Genomic DNA, 18,990 nt, shown 5'->3' with positions numbered 1-18,990 from the left:
TTTTTTTTTCTGATTTTGATGATGAGGCCAGTTTTTTAGAAGTGAACGCATACTCTTAGGCATAATAAAAATTGTTCAGCATGACTCATAACAAAAAAATTTTAAAGGAGTTGTTCTGTAACAAGACAGCACACAAAGAGAAGTCCCCAGTGACAGTAACATGATTAAATGTATCTTCTCTAGAGAAAGCTTAAGTGTTCTTCAGCAAAAATAACTACTGAATATTGTTTATTCTGATTCCATTACAGCCCCTGGAAGCTCAGGATCTCAAGGGAGCAAGTATTGATCCCTTAGGCACCGGCTTTAAACTCCCCAGTTAGAAGGAGGCACACATAGACCTTGGTGGGCAGTCAGCCGGCACCAGTTGCAGAACGAGAACCTGGATGAAACTCTCATGTAAGTAGACCAGAGCACAGCCCACTTTTCAAACAGTCATGTATCGTCCCAGTGTGTGCTGGAAATGGTCAAACAAAAGGGTCAGAGCCAAAGTTCTAGTAAGTTTCATCCTGAGACCAAGAATAAAGGCTTCATCCCTGATGACACAGTGGAAATGGAGTAAGGGAACTTTGAACTGGGCTGAGTGTTGTCTGAGGATATGAATGAACAACTGACTAAAAGATTTAATGAATGATTAGTGGTCAGTAGTACCTGATTTTAGTGTGTTATTTGCATGTGTTATGACCAGTTTTGAGTGCCCATTCAATGGCTGGCCCTGTGCTGGAGAGTTTGTATAAATCACATCACTTTAAGTCACATTCATTATGTAAAACAAAGTTATTTTAAAATGAAAAAGTGCTAACATTTAAAGACCTCCTCTATCTACTCCCATGCCTGATGATAGCAATTGAAAGTTTGACATGAATCCTTCCAGAACTTTTTCATGGATAAACAAAGAAAATTAGCTAAAGGAGGGTGAGTTCAAAACAAAAAAGTATTATTTTAAGATAGTCCAGATTTACATACTATTCTGCAACTTGGCTTGTTCATTTGGCAATCTGATATGAGCACCTTTCCATAAGAGTATATATTTATCTCATGCTTCTTGGACTATATATTGATTCATGAAAGAAAAAGTGAAAGTGTTAGTTGTTCAGTTGTGTCCGACTCTTTGTGACCCTATGGACTGTAGCCTGCCTGGCTCCTTGTTCATGCAATTCTCTAGGCAAGAATACAGGAGTGGGTTGTCCTGCCCTTCTCCAGGAGATCTTCCCAACCCAAGGACTGAACCTGGGTCTCCTGCATTGCAGACAGATCCTTTACTGTCTGAGCCACAAGGGAAACCCATGATTCATAGTATGAATCTATTCTGATTTATTTAACTCTGTTTCCAAACGTTTGCTGCTGTACGTGGTGTCAGAATGAGCCTCATACCTTATAAGTAATTCTGTGATCCCAATTTTATATAAGGTAAAACTGAGGTTGGGGGGTAGAGTTATATCATTTATCTCTGTGAAATTGTAGGACTGGAGTTCAAACTCAGGTCCTTTCTACTGCATAGTCCTGAATACAAATGAAGCTGCAAAAACAGCAGGTTTCAGAATAGGTTAAGCATGTTCAAAAATTTAGGTTCTTGTGTGTATGTGTGTGTGTGTCTGCCTTTGTACTGATTTTTAAATGACTTGAAAAGTGTCATGGCATACATTTTATTTAAATTCAAAATGATCAACACAGCAAATGTCATCATCTCATTGAGATTCTAGTTAAGTGGACTTATGATCAGTGTTAGCTTCCTCTGAAAAGTGCGTTCACCTACTGGATGGAAGCCTCCTTGACAGTGCTGCATTTAATTTATTTCACAGTAAATTTAGCTGAGGAAGCAACTCACATATTTATTGGCCCTTAGCTCACACTCAGTGTTGAAAGGAGAGAATTGTTTCTTGTTCCTTCACTATAGAGTTATCCCACTCTATTCATTTCTCAAGATGTTTGAAAGAGCCAGATTGTCGACATCAGTCACGGGGTTTGGTTTGCTACACTCCATCCACACCACTAAAGGCCCCTTCTTACCCCAAACTGACCATCGCATCCGTGGAGCCACAGCTCTGCCTGGAGTTACTGACTCCAGGGAAGGAGCCCTCTTCTGATGTATGGGGATGTGGGGTTTTTGTGAGGAACTTCTGTCATTGCACAATATTGAAGGTGCATAAAAATGTATTTAAAATAATATAACAAGCATTCATGTCAGTTCAGTCCAGTTCAGTTGCTCAGTTGTGTCCAACTCTTTGTGACCCCATGGACTGCAGCACGCCAGCCCTCCCTGTCCATCACCAACTCCCAGAGTTTACTCAAACTCATATCCCTCAAACTCATATCCATTGAGTCGGTGATCCCACCCACCCATCTCATCCTCTGTCGTCCCATTCTCCTCCTGCCTTCAATCTTTCCCAGCATCAGGGTCTTTTCAAGTGAATCATTCATGTAGTCACCATCTAACTTCAGCAACTTGCTTTTTATTACCCAGTATTCCACTTCAGAAATATATCTACTTAAATGTTACAGCACCAGTTTACTGAATTCTCACTGGTTTATTAATATTATTTTTTATAATATTAATAAGAGTTATATTTTTCCTGTGTTCAAGAATGCTGCTATGAACATTCTTCTGTGTATGCATTCATATGTACACATATTTACAGGTCTAGTGTGCCTATATATCTTTGTTTATGTGGTCATTAATTTATCTAGAATATGTACTTTGTGTGTGTGTGAGTTAAGTTTTATTTGAGGCAAAATAAGGACTGCAGTGCTGGAGACAGCACCTTAGATAGTTTGAGAGACTGCTCCGAGGAGGTAGTGGGGGAAGCTCAAAATATATGATTTTGGTGAAGGAGGAGTTCAGTGCAGTCAAGAGGCTTTCTGCTTGTCGTGAGGAGCTGATGTCATCACAAAGGGATTTAGTGCTTTCCTACATATGAGGAGATGCAAGGATTCAGATCGTGAAATCAGGTCCTAAAAATATCTATCTCCCTAAAGACTTGTTGTACCAGTTTTCCTGGAGCACAAAGTGCCTGAATCTCCACCCTGAACTCCCTTCAGGGCATGTCAAAAGTCAACAGTTGCACAGGATTCAATCTGCAGAAATTGCGGAGGCAGACGGCAAATGCCCTTGGCATTGTTGTCCAGTCACTGGCAAATGCCCTTGGCATTGTTGTCCAGTCACTGGCAAATGCCCTTGGCATTGTTGTCCAGTCGCTGGCAAATGCCCTTGGCATTGTTGTCCAGTCACTGGCAAATGCCCTTGGCATTGTTGTCCAGTCGCTGGCAAATGCCCTTGGCATTTGTGCCAGTTTGTAGTTGACAGGTTCCCCAAGTGGTCATAAACTCAGCAGTACTCTGGGAGGCGTTTCATGACCATTCCATCCCACATTGCTAGGCTCTTTCCCAGTTCTAGAGAAGGTTTTGCTGATAGACCACTCGATGTGCTATTATTGTACTCAGTCTTATAATTAAACTTCTCTGGACACCTGTCTTCTATGGTCCAGGAAAACATTCACTCTTTTTGCACCTTCCCATAGCTAGAGTGACACTATTACAATCATTGATCATATACAGATCTATGTACTCAACTGCTGCAAGCTGCTTAGCCATCGTTATTTTCATTGGAGGCTCAGTTACATATTTGGTGTAGAGTATGTACTTACAATGGAAATTCTGGACCAAAGGGAAGTATGTGTTTAATTTCATTAATATTTCCAAACTTGTCTCCAATGTGACTATCCTAATTTACCTTCACATCAGAAATATGTGAGTCTACATTCTCACCTAAACTTTGCATTTTAGACTGAGAAGTGTAAAATTCTATTTCAAGGAAGTACTAATATACACATATCTGATTACTGCTGAGTTGTTATATGTGATATTTTCCTATTGGCATATAAGTTTCCCTTGTACAATTGTCCTGATTATATCATTTGTGAATTTTTCCCATGGGGCAATTTATAGAAATTACTTACACTGGATACTAATTCTTTGACATTTGTATATGTTTCAAACAAATTTACGTGAGTAAATATTAGAATTAATCATTTCAAAAATGTTTGGTAGAAGTTTCCTATAACATACTTGGGTCTATTATCTATAAACTTAATAAAAGTCAAATCACATAATGGTTTTAAAATATTTAAATATTTTGCGCATACACACAGAGTGAGACACACAGTGACTACTATTACTCTATCCTGTCTGCCTGCTTCCTTTTTAAAAAATAAATATTGAGAAAACACTAATAATATTTATCAAATTATATATATGATATAAAATGTACAGTGCCACAAACACCATATGCCAGCAACCTAAAATGAAAAAAGTTCTATTATTGCATTTTACTATCCTGGGGAAATGAACTGGGAAATTAAGTTTACTTTTCAAATGAACAAGCATAAGGCAAATAAATGAAGACTTGTTATTTTAAATTTAAGAATTTCTGTTTTCTAAAGGATACCATAAGCAAAATTAATAGATGATAGAATGTGAGAAAAATTTTCAGACAAAAACTGATGAGATATTCAAATATTAGATAAACAAAAAACACAAAATCAATCAATAGAAGTATTTATCAATAATATAAATAGGCAATTTACAAAACAATAGAACTCCCAAAGTCTAAGAAGAATAATAGACAAAAATCACATTTTTGTAATTAAAAGGGACAAATGAATAAAAATGAGTCAACACTTTGTACCTATTTTCCTGGCAGAAAAACATTAGGAAAAATAACAAATTTTCACTAGGAAATAAGGACATGGGAATCCCCATGCATGAATAGTATGACTGTACACTGGGACATCGATTATGGAAAGTGATCTGAAAAACCTTGACCAAGTTAAATACGAGTATACCTCCAGTTCCAGATGAAAAAATTTTTCTCTAGGAATACATCCTACAGAAATTTCATCCTGGGTTATTTGGAGTGGAGACACATTGTAGGCAGTCTGCTGTCCATCACCAGGAAAGCACACAGGGGCGGATGGACACCACGGAGCAGCGTACTCTCTGTGTGGTCCGCGGACCAGCACCCGCCCTTGGATTCTCTGTTTCTAGTCTGTGATGGGGCAACTACGGAAAGTGAGATCGGGCACTTAAACTATCACAAAATGTTCACAACGCTGAGAATGTCTCGTTTTTTACAAAAGTAAAGGATCACAACAGATTGGAAATTTTATAAATAAATAAATCCTTTACCAGCCATAAATACTGTAATAAACACTTCCATAAGAAACTCTACAATTTCACTGAGACCATCATAGAGAGGAGCTGCTAAGGAAAGGAAAAGGATAAAGTGAAAAAATGTGAAGATGACTGTAAACTAGATCTTATAGAATTCTATGAATATGTGAAGATTTCAAATACAAAAATACAATGATTAGTAATGAAACGAATTAGAATTTCTAATTAAAGTATGCATGTGTGCTTGCATGTTCAGTTGCTTTAGTCACATCTGAATCTTTGTGACCCATGGACTGTCCCACCAAGCTCCTCTGTCCATGGCATTCTCTAGACAATACTGGAGTGGGTTGCTATGCCCTCCTCCATGGGAGTTGAACCCATGTCTCCTGTGTCTCCTGCATTGCAGGCGGATTCTTTACCCACTGAGCAAGCTGGAAAGCCCAATTAAAGTATAGGGAGCATAAAAGAAAGAATAATTAGAGTATTTCTTTATGTATATCTCATTTGTTCCTGGATTGATATGAGATACCCATCACTGCACTCTGAGAATACAGATGCTGTTTGGTCCACAACAACATCCCCAAACTAAAATATCCCAGTCGAATATCAAGGTTCAACCTTTAAACATCTAAGTCAATTATGTCATGGAAATTATTCTCTGACCCTACTGTGAAGTTATATGTTGTACTATTTACAGTTCTAGAATTTAAGAATCACAATAGTCAGCTTTCTCTGCTCTTTCTTTGCAACTTTCTAGCCATTATTTCGTCATTACAAGCCATGGGACAAAACAATGGTACTGAAGTAACTGAATTCATTCTCCTGGGATTCGCTGATCAACATAAGTCTTGGCATGTCTTTTTCACAGTATTTCTAGTGATCTATGTGGCCACGCTAGTGGGTAACATAGGCATGATCCTCCTCATCAAGACTGACTCTTCCCTTCACACCCCCATGTACTTTTTCCTCCAAAACTTGGCTTTTGTTGATCTCTGTTATGCCACTGCTATCACTCCCAAGATGTTGCATAATTTGATGAGCACCAAAAATTCCATCTCATTCTTCGGATGTATGGTGCAATTACTAGTCTATGGTACCTTTGTAACAAGTGATTGCTACATCCTGGCAGCTATGGCAGTGGACCGTTATGTGGCCATCTGTAACCCACTTTGCTATGGAGCTGTCATGTCACAGAGAGTCTGCAGTCAACTCTTAACTGGTTCATACTTCATGGGCTTCCTGAATGCTTCTGTCAATGTAAGTTTTACTTTCTCACTGAAGTTTTGCAAGTCCAATAAAATTAACCACTTTTTCTGTGATGAACCCCCAATTCTGGCCCTCTCATGCTCCGATATTTACTTCAGCATCATGGTACTAGCAGCCTTTGTGGGTTTTAACTTGACATTCACTGTACTGGTCATCATCTTTTCCTACATGTTTATCTTGTCTGCCATCCTGAAGATCTCTTCTGCTGCAGGGAGGAAGAAAGCCTTCTCCACGTGCGCCTCCCACCTGACAGCTGTCACCATCTTCTATGGGACGCTCTCTTACATGTACCTGCACCATCGCACCATAGAGTCTCAAGAGCAAGAAAAAATGGCTTCCATTTTTTATGGGATTGTGATTCCCATGTTAAACCCTCTCATCTACAGTCTAAGAAACCAAGATGTAAGAGAAGCCCTTAAAGGGGTTGGAAAGAAGCGTTTCTAGACTGAACATCAATTACTAACTCAATATGATTCAACAAGCAAGGAGCAATTGTCTCTTATTTCTCAACAGCAGAAGGTGTGGCAAATATTTGTGAGTTCCAAGTGAAGTGAAAGTCACTCAGTCATGCTTACTCTTTGTGATCCCATGGACGATACAGTCCACAGAATTCTCCAGGCTAGAATACTCGAGTGGGTAGCCATTCCTTCCTCCAGGGGATCTTCCCAAACCAGGGATCGAACCCAGGTCTCCCACATTGCAGATGGTTTCTTTATCGTCTGAGACCACCAGGGAAGCCCAAGAATATTGGAGTAGGTAGTCTGTCCCTTCTCCATCGGATCTTCCCAACCCAGGAATTGAACCAAGGTCTTCTGCATTGCAGATGGATTCTTTACCAGCTGAGCTATCAGGGAAGCCTGTGAGTTCCAAAGGCATTCTTTAATTATATCAATAAATCTGAAATTTTATGAAAACATCTTAAGTGATTAAATAATTTTCTAATTTATATGTTTCTTGAAAAGAAAGTGGCTGAAAAGGTCTTTGATACTCCTTTTGAACCTTTTGATGAGCCCTTTTTTCAAGCACCTGTCCTTAAAAAAGAACAAGAAAATAAAGTGTATAAAATTTTTTAAATACCCTCTATATGTATAATATAAAAAGTCTCAGGACAAAAATCTTTTTTGGTGTCTGATACTATTACTCTCGCTGCGAGTCTATAACTAAGCTATTTTAATTTTATAAAGAATAATTGAAAGTGCCATTTGTGGAGGAAACATGCAGAAAGGAAAGGGGAAAAAAATCCACTTCCGTGAATCTGCATGCATATGCAGACATTACGGAGCAGTACCCCTCCTTTCTGTATATGTTCTCTAACCAACTAGGAAACTGACACAGGAGTCAGGCAAATGCAGATCATATCAGTTCATTTGGGTAAGACTGTATTTTAAATATAACATGAATCTCCAGCAATACCATCTTGCACATGTATAACATGCAATACATAATTTGGTGCTACAGAATAGACTCATTTACCCAAAAGCGAGGCCTTGAGGTTGGAGGAGTTGAGGTTGAACAGAAGTTATACCTAAGCTTGAACTTGAGGAGGAAAAAAAAAGAATTAATCACACACCCATCCTGTTGACAAGCATGTTTAAAAAAAAAAAAATACTGAGATCACTTATTATACTTCTTTCAATCTCATTAGTCAGTTAAATCATAGGATGTTGTAATTGAGAGGAGTTCATTGCCTTCTTCAACATTTCCAGCAGTTCCAGATGGTGGACTGAATGATGAGCATAGAAGCATAGAGATATGGATCCAGTTGTTACACAAACAGAATCAAAAGAAACCAGGTGACACCAGCCCATGCAACAGTGTGCGTTTTTCTGCACTCTCAGAGAGAAAGCCTAAAATCATGAAACTCTGATATTGCTTAAGGTTGCTGGTGAGCTGCTCATATTTGCTTTGCAGAGAGAAACCTTATCTTCACCTGAACTGTAAAGAAACCTCTGCAGAAAAGAAAGGAAAGATGTTTATATTTACCACCCTGAATCATCTCTGAGACAGAGGCAATTCTAGTTTTACTATTTTGATAAGTCTCCTTATACAAACATTCTTTGATGTAATATCTTTAAATACCTTGCATAGAGAACTTTGATTGTGTAGATATATTCATGAAAAAATCTGTATATTAAATAATATCACCTTAATATATACAAAGTGAAAGATCACAAAATGCGTGGATGAAAAATGCACAATGGTACTGTAATAATAAATGTTAAACTTACCTCTCCCAGTTCATGAAAGATCAAGTTGAGAAAAAAAAATTTAAATAAAGTTACAGAAAAACTATTTGATATCATAAATGAGAGTAAATATATACAGAAACTATATTGTGGAAGCCTACCAATCAAACACACCTAAAATCAAAATTTAGGTTTATTTTGCTTTTGTAGCTCACTCTACAGAAGCTGTAGACATCTCAATAAGTGGGAATGGGCTTTTTATAGAATACATGCTTTGCTGAATGAATCTAAGTATGAATTAAGGAAGCAGGTACTCTCTCTAGATTTAGTTACTGGCAAAAAGAAGATCAGCAACTGGGCATCTCAGTAATCATTGCTCAAGAGGTACAAGGAATAAAGTAGGAAAAGTTATAGTGAGAAAGTAGCAGATACTTAGAGATTTCTTAGTCTTTTTACAGTTTCCTTGTAGACTGGGGGAAGTTTCCTTGTAGACCAACAAGAAACAGTTGGTGTTTTGTGGTCATTTAATACTGTGTTAGACACGTCACAGTCTGATTTATTGGAAGAACTGATTTTCCTGTTCAAAATAACTTGAAATCAGACAAATATCTTTCTTTGTGCCTTCCTTTTCTTTCTCTCTTTCTTTCCTTCCTCTTTCCCTCCCTTTCTTCTTCTTTCCTTTTTTTTTTCTTTATTCTTTCCTATGTCCTTTTTATATGTCCCTGGAAGAATTACAGAAATACAATGGACTCCAAAAATCAGAAATAGTGTAGAAATATTCTCTGATCTAAAGAAGTATATCTAGAATTTAACTTTAAAGCTTGAAGTTAAAAACACCTAAAACTCTACCACTTAAAACTGAAATTCTCATTTAAACAACCCTTTGGTTGATTAAAACTAAATTGACAAATACATATAAAATAATATTTTACAAATCATTACATTACAAACTATAAGTGGTGTTCAAATAAAATTTTATAACTTTATAAATACTTGAGTTAATAAGTAGGAAATAACTATAAATTAAGTAAGTATACATTTCAAGGCGTCAGAAAATAATATTAAAGAAAGGAGAAGAGAGTAGCAATTATTTTTAATTGATGTTGAAAACCCCATAAATGACAGAAATAATAAATGAAAGAACTCATTCTCCAAAGAGAAGGAAATGGCAACCCACCCCAGTACTCTTGCCTGGGGAATCCCAGTGATGGGGGAAACTGGTGGGCTGCCATCTATGGGGTTGCACAGGGTTGGACATGACTGAAGCAACTTAGCAGCAGCAGCAGAATTCTCCAAAGCTAAAAATAACAATAAAGTGGATAAATAATTTGCCAGCTTATCAATAAAAATGATACTGGGGAACAAAGAAAATTTAAAATAAGAGAAGAACACTGAGATCAACAATATCCAAATGTATTTGAGAACCTAATGAAATTAGATTTTTTTTTTTACTAAGAGAATGTTGATTGCCAAAAAGGTAACAGAGAGGAGATTAAAGAACAATTAACATAGAAGACAGTCGTGATAGTGCAGCCTTCCCCTAAAAAAAGCACCACATCCGTTTGGAAAGAAAAAAACAAAAAACACCTAGAATGATCAAAAAAAAGTTTCTAATGAACACCAAAGTTTCAGGGCTTTAGCTGCCTATTATCACGTCTAATTTATAGACATGGTAAACAAATTTTGCAATAATATAAGGAATATATGTTGACCAGTGTGAAAGGTTGTTGCTGAACCACGAGAGATGCCGGGATTCTTGGCCTACAGAGGAGAAGAATTCAATCCGTGGCCAGAGACGAGGCTTGATCGCTCAGAGCTTTTTTGTAATAAAGTTTTATTAAAGTATAAGAGAGATAGAGAAAGCTTCTGACACAGACATCAGAAGGGGGACGGAGAATGCTCCCTCACTAGTATTTAGTTCAGTCGCTCAGTCGCGTCCAACTCTTTGTGACCCCATGGACGGTAGCACTCCAGGCCTTCCTGTCCATCACCAACTCCCGGAGCTTACCCAAACTCATGTGCATTGAGTCCATGATGCCATCCAACCATCTCATCCTCTGTCGTCCCCTTCTCCTCCTGCCTTCAATATTTCCCAGCATCAGGGTCTTTTCCAATGAGTCAGCTCTGCACATCAGGTGGCCAGAGTACTGGAGTTTCAGCTTCAGCATAGTCCTTCCAATGAACACCCAAGACTGATCTCCTTTAGGATGGACTGGTTGGATCTCCTTGCAGTCCCAGGGTCTCTCAAGAGTCTTCTCCAACACCACAGTTCAAAAGCATCAATTCTTCTGCTCAGCTTTCTTTATAGTCCAACTCTCACATCCATACACGACCACTGGAAAAACCATAGCCTTGATTAGACGGACCTTTGTTGACAAAGAAATGTCTCTGCTTTTCATGGCTGAAAAATTATTGTGGTTGTGTTTCTGACCAGGGAAGAGAGGGCGGGGACAGGACTCATGACTTGATAAAGCAGAACTGAGACACGGGGATGACACCCACCCACTAAGCAGCCCCAAGAAGTATAATTGGGATTTGATAAAAAGGCAGAACATATCAGCTTCCCTGTGCACCCAAGTTTTAATCAGAGCCCATGAGCAGTTTCCAGGACTGTGAGGCTCTTGCCCACACAGGCTGTGTCTGCCCTGTGAGATTCTCACTGGACCTCCCAGAGTTGGCACAACAATCCCTCATCTCCTGGACCACTGGGCAGCTCTTCCTACCCGCTGGGCAGTCTGAACTCCTCTGTCCGAAAAGCACACCCATCTGATTCCCACCTCCAAGACCCCTTAAGTTGTCCCATTTGCCTTCCCATCCTTCACATGTGCTCCACACACACCTCATTCTTACAGGAAATCCTCCTGGATTGTCCTCTGCTCTTCCTGCTCACAGCCCTTGCTACTCAATACTGGTCTCTAAAGTTAGTCTCATTTCCATGGCCTCAAGCTATAAATTGTCTAAACTCAAGAGTTTAAAGACTAGCTAATGAGTGCTAAGAGCTTTGCAAGCTTGATTTTATTTAAGCCTTCACAACCCTTCTTTTTTTTTCGGGGGGGGGGGTTATTTATTTATTTATTTTATTAGTTGGAGTCTAATTACTTAGCAATATTGTAGTGGTTTTTGTCATACATTGACATGAATCAGGCACGGATTTACATGTGTTCCCCATCCCGATCCCCCCTCCCGCCTCCCTCCCCATCCCATCCCTCTGGGTCTTCCCAGTGCACCAGCCCTGAGCACTTGTCTCATGCATCCAACCTGGGCTGGTGATCTGTTTCACCCTTGTTAGTGTACTTGTTTCAATTCTATTCTCTCAGAACATCCCACCCTTGCCTTCTCCCACAGAGTCCAAAAGTCTGTTCTGTACATCTGTGTCTTTTTTTCTGTTTTGCATATAGGGTTATCATTACCATCTTTCTAAATTCCATATATATCTTTAGTATACTGTATTGGTCTTTATCTTTCTGGCTTACTTCACTCTGTATAATGGGCTCCAGTTTCATCCATCTCATTAGAACTGATTCAAATGTATTCTTTTTAATGGCTGAGTAGTACTCCACTGTGTATATGTACCACAGCTTTCTTATCCATTTGTCTACTGATGGGCATCTAGGTCGCTTCCATATCCTGGCTATTATAAACAGTGCTGTGATGAACATTGGGGTGCACGTGTCTCTTTCAGATCTGGTTTCCTTGGTGTGTATGTCCAGGAGTGAGATTGCTGGGTCATATGGCAGTTCTATTTCCAGTTTTTTAAAGAATCTCCACACTGTTCTCCATAGCGGCTGTACTAGTTTGCATTCCCACCAACAGTGTAAGAGGGTTCCCTTTTCTCCACACCCTCTCCACCATTTATTGCTTGTAGACTTTTGGATAGCAGCCATCCTGACTGGCGTGTAATGGTACCTCATTGAGGTTTTGATTTGCATTTCTCTGATAATGAGTGATGTTGAGCATCTTTTCATGTGTTTGTTAGCCATCTGTATGTCTTCGTTGGAGAAATGTCTGTTTAGTTCGTTGGCCCATTTTTTGATTGGGTCATTTATTTTTCTGGAATTGAGCTTTAGGAGTTGCTTGTATATTTTTGAGATTAATCCTTTGTCTGTTGCTTCATTTGCTATTATTTTCTCCCAATCTGAGGGCTGTCTTTTCACCTTGCTTATAGTATCCTTTGTTGTGCAAAAGCTTTTAAGTTTCATTAGGTCCCATTTGTTTATTTTTGCTTTTATTTCCAATAATCTGGGAGGTGGGTCATAGAGGATCCTGCTGTGATTTATGTCAGAGAGTGTTTTGCCTATGTTCTCCTCTAGGAGTTATATAGTTTCTGGTCTTACATTTAGATCTTTAATCCATTTTGAGTTTATTTTTGTGTATGGTGTTAGAAAGTGTTCTAGTTTCATTCTTTTACAAGTGGTTGACCAGTTTTCCCAGCACCACTTGTTAAAGAGGTTGTCTTTTTTCCATTGTATATTCTTGCCTCCTTTGTCGAAGATAAGGTGTCCATATGTTCGTGGATTTATCTCTGGGCTTTCTATTCTGTTCCATTGATCTATATTTCTGTCTTTGCGCCAGTACCATACTGTCTTGATGACTGTGGCTTTGTAGTAGAGACTGAAGTCAGCAGGTTTATTCCTCCAGTTCCATTCTTCTTTCTCAAGATTGCTCTGGCTATTCGAGGTTTTTTTATTTCTATACAAATTGTGACATTATTTGTTCTAGTTCTGTGAAGAATACCATTGGTAGCTTGATAGGGATTGCATTGAATCTATAGATTGCTTTGGGTAGTATAGTCATTTTCACAATATTGATTCTTCCAATCCATGAACATAGTATATTTCTCCATCTATTTGTGTCCTCTTTGATTTCTTTCATCAGTGTTTTACAGTTTTCTATATATAGGTCTTTCGTTTCTTTAGGTAGATATACTCCTAAGTATTTCATTCTTTTTGTTGCAATGGTGAATGGTATTGTTTCCTTAATTTTTCTTTCTGCTTTCTCATTGTTAGTGTATAGGAATGAAAGGGTTGTCTGTGTATTAATTTTATATCCTGCAACATTACTGTATTCATTGATTAGCTCTAGTAATTTTCTGGTAGAGTCTTTAGGGTTTTCTATGTAGAGGATCATGTCGTCTGCAAACGGTGAGAGTTTTACTTCTTCTTTTCCTATCTGGATTCCTTTTATTTCTTTTTCTGCTCTGATTGCTGTGGCAAACACTCCCAAAACTATGTTGAATAGTAGTGGTGAGAGTGGGCACCCTTGTCTTGTTCCTGACTTTAAGGGAAATGGTTTCACTTTTTCACCATTGAGGATAATGTTTGCTGTGGGTTTGTCATATATAGCTTTTATTATGTTGAGGTGTGTTCCTTCTAGTCCTGCTTTCTGGAGAGTTTTTATCATAAATGGATGTTGAATTTTGTCAAGGCTTTTTCTGCATCTATTGAGATAATCATATGATTTTTATCTTTCAATTTGTTAATGTGGTGTATTACATTGATTGATTTGCGGATATTAAAGAATCCTTGCATTCCTGGGGTAAAGCCCACTTGGTCATGATGTATGATCTTTTTAATATGTTGTTGGATTCTGTTTGCTAGAATTTTGTTAAGGATTTTTGCATCTATGTTCATCAGTGATATTGGCCTGTAGTTTTCTTTTTTTTTTTTTTTTTTTTGTGGCATCTTTGTCTCGTTTTGGTATCAGGGTGATGGTGGTCTCATAGAATGAGTTTGGAAGTTTGCCTTCTTTTGCAATTTTCTGGAAGAGTTTGAGTAAGATAGGTGTTAGCTCTTCTCTGAATTTTTGGTAGAATTCAGCTGTGAAGCCATCTGGTCCTGGGCTTCTGTTTGCTGAAAGATTTCTGATTACAGTTTCAATTTCCGTGCTTGTGATGGGTCTATTAAGATATTCTATTCCTTCCTGGTTCAGTTTTGTAAAGTTATACTTTTCTAAGAATTTGTCCATTTCTTCCAAGTTGTCCATTTTATTGGCATAGAGCTATTGGTAGTAGTCTCTTATGATCCTTTGTATTTCAGAGTTGTCTGTTGTGATCTCTCCATTTTCGTTTCTAATTTTGTTGATTTGGTTCTTCTTCCTTTGTTTCTTGATGAGTCTGGCTAATCATTTGTCAATATTACTTACCTTTTCAAAAAACCAGCTTTTAGCTTTGTTGATTTTTGCTATGATCTCTTTTGTTTCTTTTGCATTTATTCCTGCCCTAATTTTTAAGATTTCTTTCCTTCTACTAACGGCAGAGTTCTTCATTTCTTCCTTCTCTGGTTGCTTTAGGTGTAGAGTTAGGTTATTTATTTGACTTTTTTCTTGTTTCTTGAGGTAGGCCTGTATTGCTATGAACCTTCCCTTTAGCACTCCTTTTACAGTGTCCCATAGGTTTTGGGTTGTTGTGTTTTCACTTTCATTTGTTTCTATGCACATTTTGATTTCTTTTTTGATTTCTTCTGTGATTTGTTGGTTATTCAGAAGTGTGTTATTTAGCCTCCATATGTTGGAATTTTTAATAGTTTTTTTTTCTTGTAATTGAGATCTAATCTTACTGCATTGTGGTGAGAAAAGATGACTGGAATGATTTCAATTTTTTGAATTTACCAAGACTAGATTTATGGCCCAGGATGTGATCTATTCTGGAGAAGGTTCCATGTGCACTTGAGAAAAAGGTGAAATTGATTGTTTTGGGTTGAAATGTCCTATAGATGTCAATTAGGTCTAGCTGGACCATTGTGTCATTTAAAGTTTGTGCTTCCATGTTAATTTTCTGTTTAGTTGATCTGTCCATAGGTGAGAGTGGGGTATTAAAGTCCCCACTGTTATTGTGTTATTGTTAGTTTCCCCCTTCATTCTTGTTAGCGTTTGCCTTACATACTGGAGTGCTCCTATGTTGGGTGCATATATATTTATAATTGTTATGTCTTCTTCTTGGATTGATCCTTTGATCATTATGTAGTGTCCTTCTTTGTCTCTTTTCACAGCCTTTATTTTAAAGTCTATAAACCTTCACGACCCTTCTGAAGCAGACACTCTCATTGTCCTCATTTTACAAGTGAGGAAGTTAAGGCTCAAGACATAAATAACACACCCAAGATCACAGAGCTAGTGGCAAAACTGGTCAAAGACCCATTGGAAAAGACCCTGATGCTGGGAAAGATTGTAGGCAAAAGGAGAAGAGGGCAACAGAGGATGAGATGGTTGGATGGCATCACCGATTCAATGGACATGGACTTGAGTGAGCTCCGAAAGATGGTGAGGGGCAGGGAGGCCTGGCATGTGGCAGTCTGTGGGGTCGCCAAGAGTCAGACATGACTCAGCAACTAAACAACAGCAGTGTTAAATATTTAATATTGAGAAATAAATACTTGCAGATTTTACAAGGAATAGTTCTTGACTCCAAACATCAATGTAAAATCAAAAATTTTAACAGGGCAATATATACGAACAGATAACTCACAGAAAAGGAGATACTAATCTTTCTTGGACATTGAAAAAGTTGCTCAGTCTGGTTTGTAGTAGAAAACTGCAAATAAAACTAAATTCTACTGTCCATTACTTATCACAGTTACAAAGTTTAATGACATTTCTTAGCATTTTGTTAGAGAAGATTTACAGAAATAATCACTTTAGATTTGCTAGAAGTGATTTAAATGGACAGAACCTTGTTCTGAAGGACATTTGGGCAATATCTATCAACATTTATAGTGTTCATGGCTTTTGACTTGGAGGTTCTTCTCCTAAATATCTGTCAATCCTAGAGATATATGTTCACACTTATGCACCCTAATATATGTATTGTATGTTTTTTAGGGAAGATTGGAAACCATCTAAATATCTACTAATAGGGAAGAGAGTTTCATTAAACATATTAAGCAAGCAATGCAACTGTTTCATGAAATACTATGCAACCAGGTTAAGAGTGAGATTTCCCTTTCCATGTAGGTCACCCAGAAATATTATGTGAACTGCAGGCCACAGGAAAATGTGAGTGATACACTGTCATTTGTATGGCTGAAGAATAAAGAATATAATATTGGTATGTTTGCAAATGCAATTCAAGGCTAAACTGGAAGAATACAGAAGTTGGGACAGTGATGTTCTCCCAGGAGGGAAACTAGAAAATGGGAATCAGGGATAGAGGGGAGTTGTGTCTTACTTTATGCACTTTGGTACTTCTGCATTTTAACCTTATGGATGGTTTCTTATATACCTCACTCCCCCCAAATAAAAAGGATGGCAAAGAGACAGGAAGGAGGAAGGGGGAAAGGAAGGAGGGAGAGAAAGGGGAAGGGAAGAGGAAAGAAAGAAAACAGGGAAGAAAGAAAAAACAGAGGGAGAAAGCAAGGGAGGGCAGGAAGGTAATTTGTTACTAATTGGGCAGCTCTTTCAGCAGTGAAATCAATAATTCCCTAAAGGCAGTAACACAAAATTACATTTTGTCCCCTCTGGAAATATGAACTTTTATTCAGCAGAGAATAACTAATGAATGTTGTTTTTTCCAGTTCTTCCACAGCCTCTGGAAGCTCAGGTTCTCGAGGGATCCAGTAGTGATCTCTCAAACCCCAGCTATAAGCTCCTGGTCAGGAAGGAACCCCACAGAGAGCCTTGGCAGTCAGCCTCCACCAGTTGCAGAAAGAGACTCTGAGAGGAGCATTGGTGTAAGTATAACAGTAAATTTCACCTTTCAACATCAGCCATGTCTCACTGAACTGCATGCAGGGAGTGGCAGGTGGAAGTCAGAGTCAAAGTTCATCATGTTTTGCCCCAAGGGCAAGAGGAATCCCATCATCACTGGTGATATAATGGAAATGAAGTGAGGGAAGTCAGTTGGGCAGAGCAAGTTGCCTGAGAAAGAACATAAATGAACAAACAATTGGATTAATTAATTCACTGATCAATCACTGCCTCAATACTCTATGCTCATAGTGTATTATTTGCATGTGTTATTATGGCCATTTGACATACACTAATTCAATACTTGTCCTCATGATGATAAATTTATTTAAGTTTGATCACTTGAAACTCACATCAGTACAAAGAAGGTTTTACATTTTTTCTTCTTCATTTTTATATTGTCATTTTGAATAAAAATGCATTCACAGGAAGTTGCAAGGATAGTAGATGAAGCTGCCATATTTGATACCATCACATTCAGGGAAGATACACCATGATTTCAATTCTTAGGATTTCTTTATGACTTAAGATATGGTCTATCTTGACATATATTCTGCTGATGCTATAAAAAATTTATATTCTCTTTTAGATGGCATGTTTGGTAAATGTCTACTAAATCCAGTTGTTTGATGGTGCTGCTGAGTTTTTTCATATCCTTATTGTTTTCTGTCTAGTTGTCCTACCAAGTGTTGAGAAGAGTGTTAATGTATGTACTATAACTATGCTTGTCTATTTTTCCCTTCAGTTCTATCAGTTTTTGCATCACATATGTTGCAGCTCTCTTCTTTGGTACTCATACCCTTAGGATTTCTACTTCTTCTTGGTAGGTTAACCCTTATATCGTTACACACTATCCCACTATCTTTGCTAATTTGCTATGCTGTGAAGTCTACTTTATCTGCTATTAATATAGCCAGTCTTTCATTTTTTGACTGATGTTCAAACAAGTATATATTTTTTCTTTTCTTTGAAACATACATATATCATTCTATGTGAAGTAGGTTTCCGGTACACAGTATTTGTGTCATTCTTATCTATGCACCTAATCAAGTTCTTTCTTTTATTCGGTTTTAGATAGTATATCTTTTAACAATAAGAAAGAAGAAAGCCAAGGAAAGAGAAAAGTATGAATAAATAAAATTGACTTTTCTCTTGAGATTTCTAAACTATGTTTGACAGTAGAAGTAGAAAGCTTAATTCTGACTAATGTGATTCTCAATATATATAGCATTTCACTCAAGCTGGTAAAATGTAACACCAGCTATGCATACACACAATAGAATCTCTCAAGTAGCCACAAAAAAGTTATATAAATATCTGTGACTAAAAAAACACTATAAATAAATCAAAGTGACATTCTTAAAAAAATTCAAGTGACCCACAGAAATCCAAACGAATAAGCAAAACCAGAAATAATATACTTAAAATGGTAGACTTAAGCCTTAGCAAATCAGTTAGTCCATAAAATATAAATGGTCATCTTTGTTTTAAAACAAAAAATATTTTTTAAAAAGCATTTTTTAATTAAAGAAAAAGTGCAGAGATTTATAAGTCTTTAAAGTGATGTTTTTGTCTCACTCAGTTTCACACCTGTTCATAAGTTAGTTTGCAACATTCCTAACACTAAAAGTATATTTTTACTAATCATCTCATGTATAGAGGTACATAGCTTGGCTTAGAGCTACTTATACAA

At 37.6% G+C, this 18,990-nt stretch overlaps 1 protein-coding gene and 1 long non-coding RNA gene across 2 annotated transcripts; both read left to right on the top strand.

The window, feature by feature from the left end:
* The first annotated feature begins 253 nt into the window (after positions 1-253).
* On the top strand, positions 254-17,460 carry LOC110150747 (uncharacterized). The gene is made up of 3 exons (XR_002317853.2): positions 254-396; positions 16,434-16,535; positions 17,126-17,460. It is a non-coding gene; the product is annotated as an uncharacterized lncRNA (long non-coding RNA).
* On the top strand, positions 5,598-6,876 carry LOC110150745 (putative olfactory receptor 5AK3). The gene has a single exon (XM_020913807.2). The coding sequence runs from the start codon at positions 5,806-5,808 to the stop codon at positions 6,874-6,876; it is 1,071 nt and encodes a 356-aa protein (XP_020769466.2). The 5' UTR covers positions 5,598-5,805.
* Positions 17,461-18,990: the final 1,530 nt, after the last annotated feature.

This window comes from Odocoileus virginianus, chromosome 10 (genome assembly GCF_023699985.2).
Source record: "Odocoileus virginianus isolate 20LAN1187 ecotype Illinois chromosome 10, Ovbor_1.2, whole genome shotgun sequence".
In the NCBI taxonomy this organism is placed as follows: Eukaryota; Metazoa; Chordata; class Mammalia; order Artiodactyla; family Cervidae; genus Odocoileus; species Odocoileus virginianus.
Note: the sequence above shows the minus strand (reverse complement) of the source record. Positions and strands in the feature narration are given on the sequence as shown.

Bases quoted from the DNA above. Each gene is read 5' to 3' on its own strand.
- LOC110150745 (XM_020913807.2), top strand. From the start codon at position 5,806: ATGTCATGGAAATTATTCTCTGACCCTACTGTGAAGTTATATGTTGTA.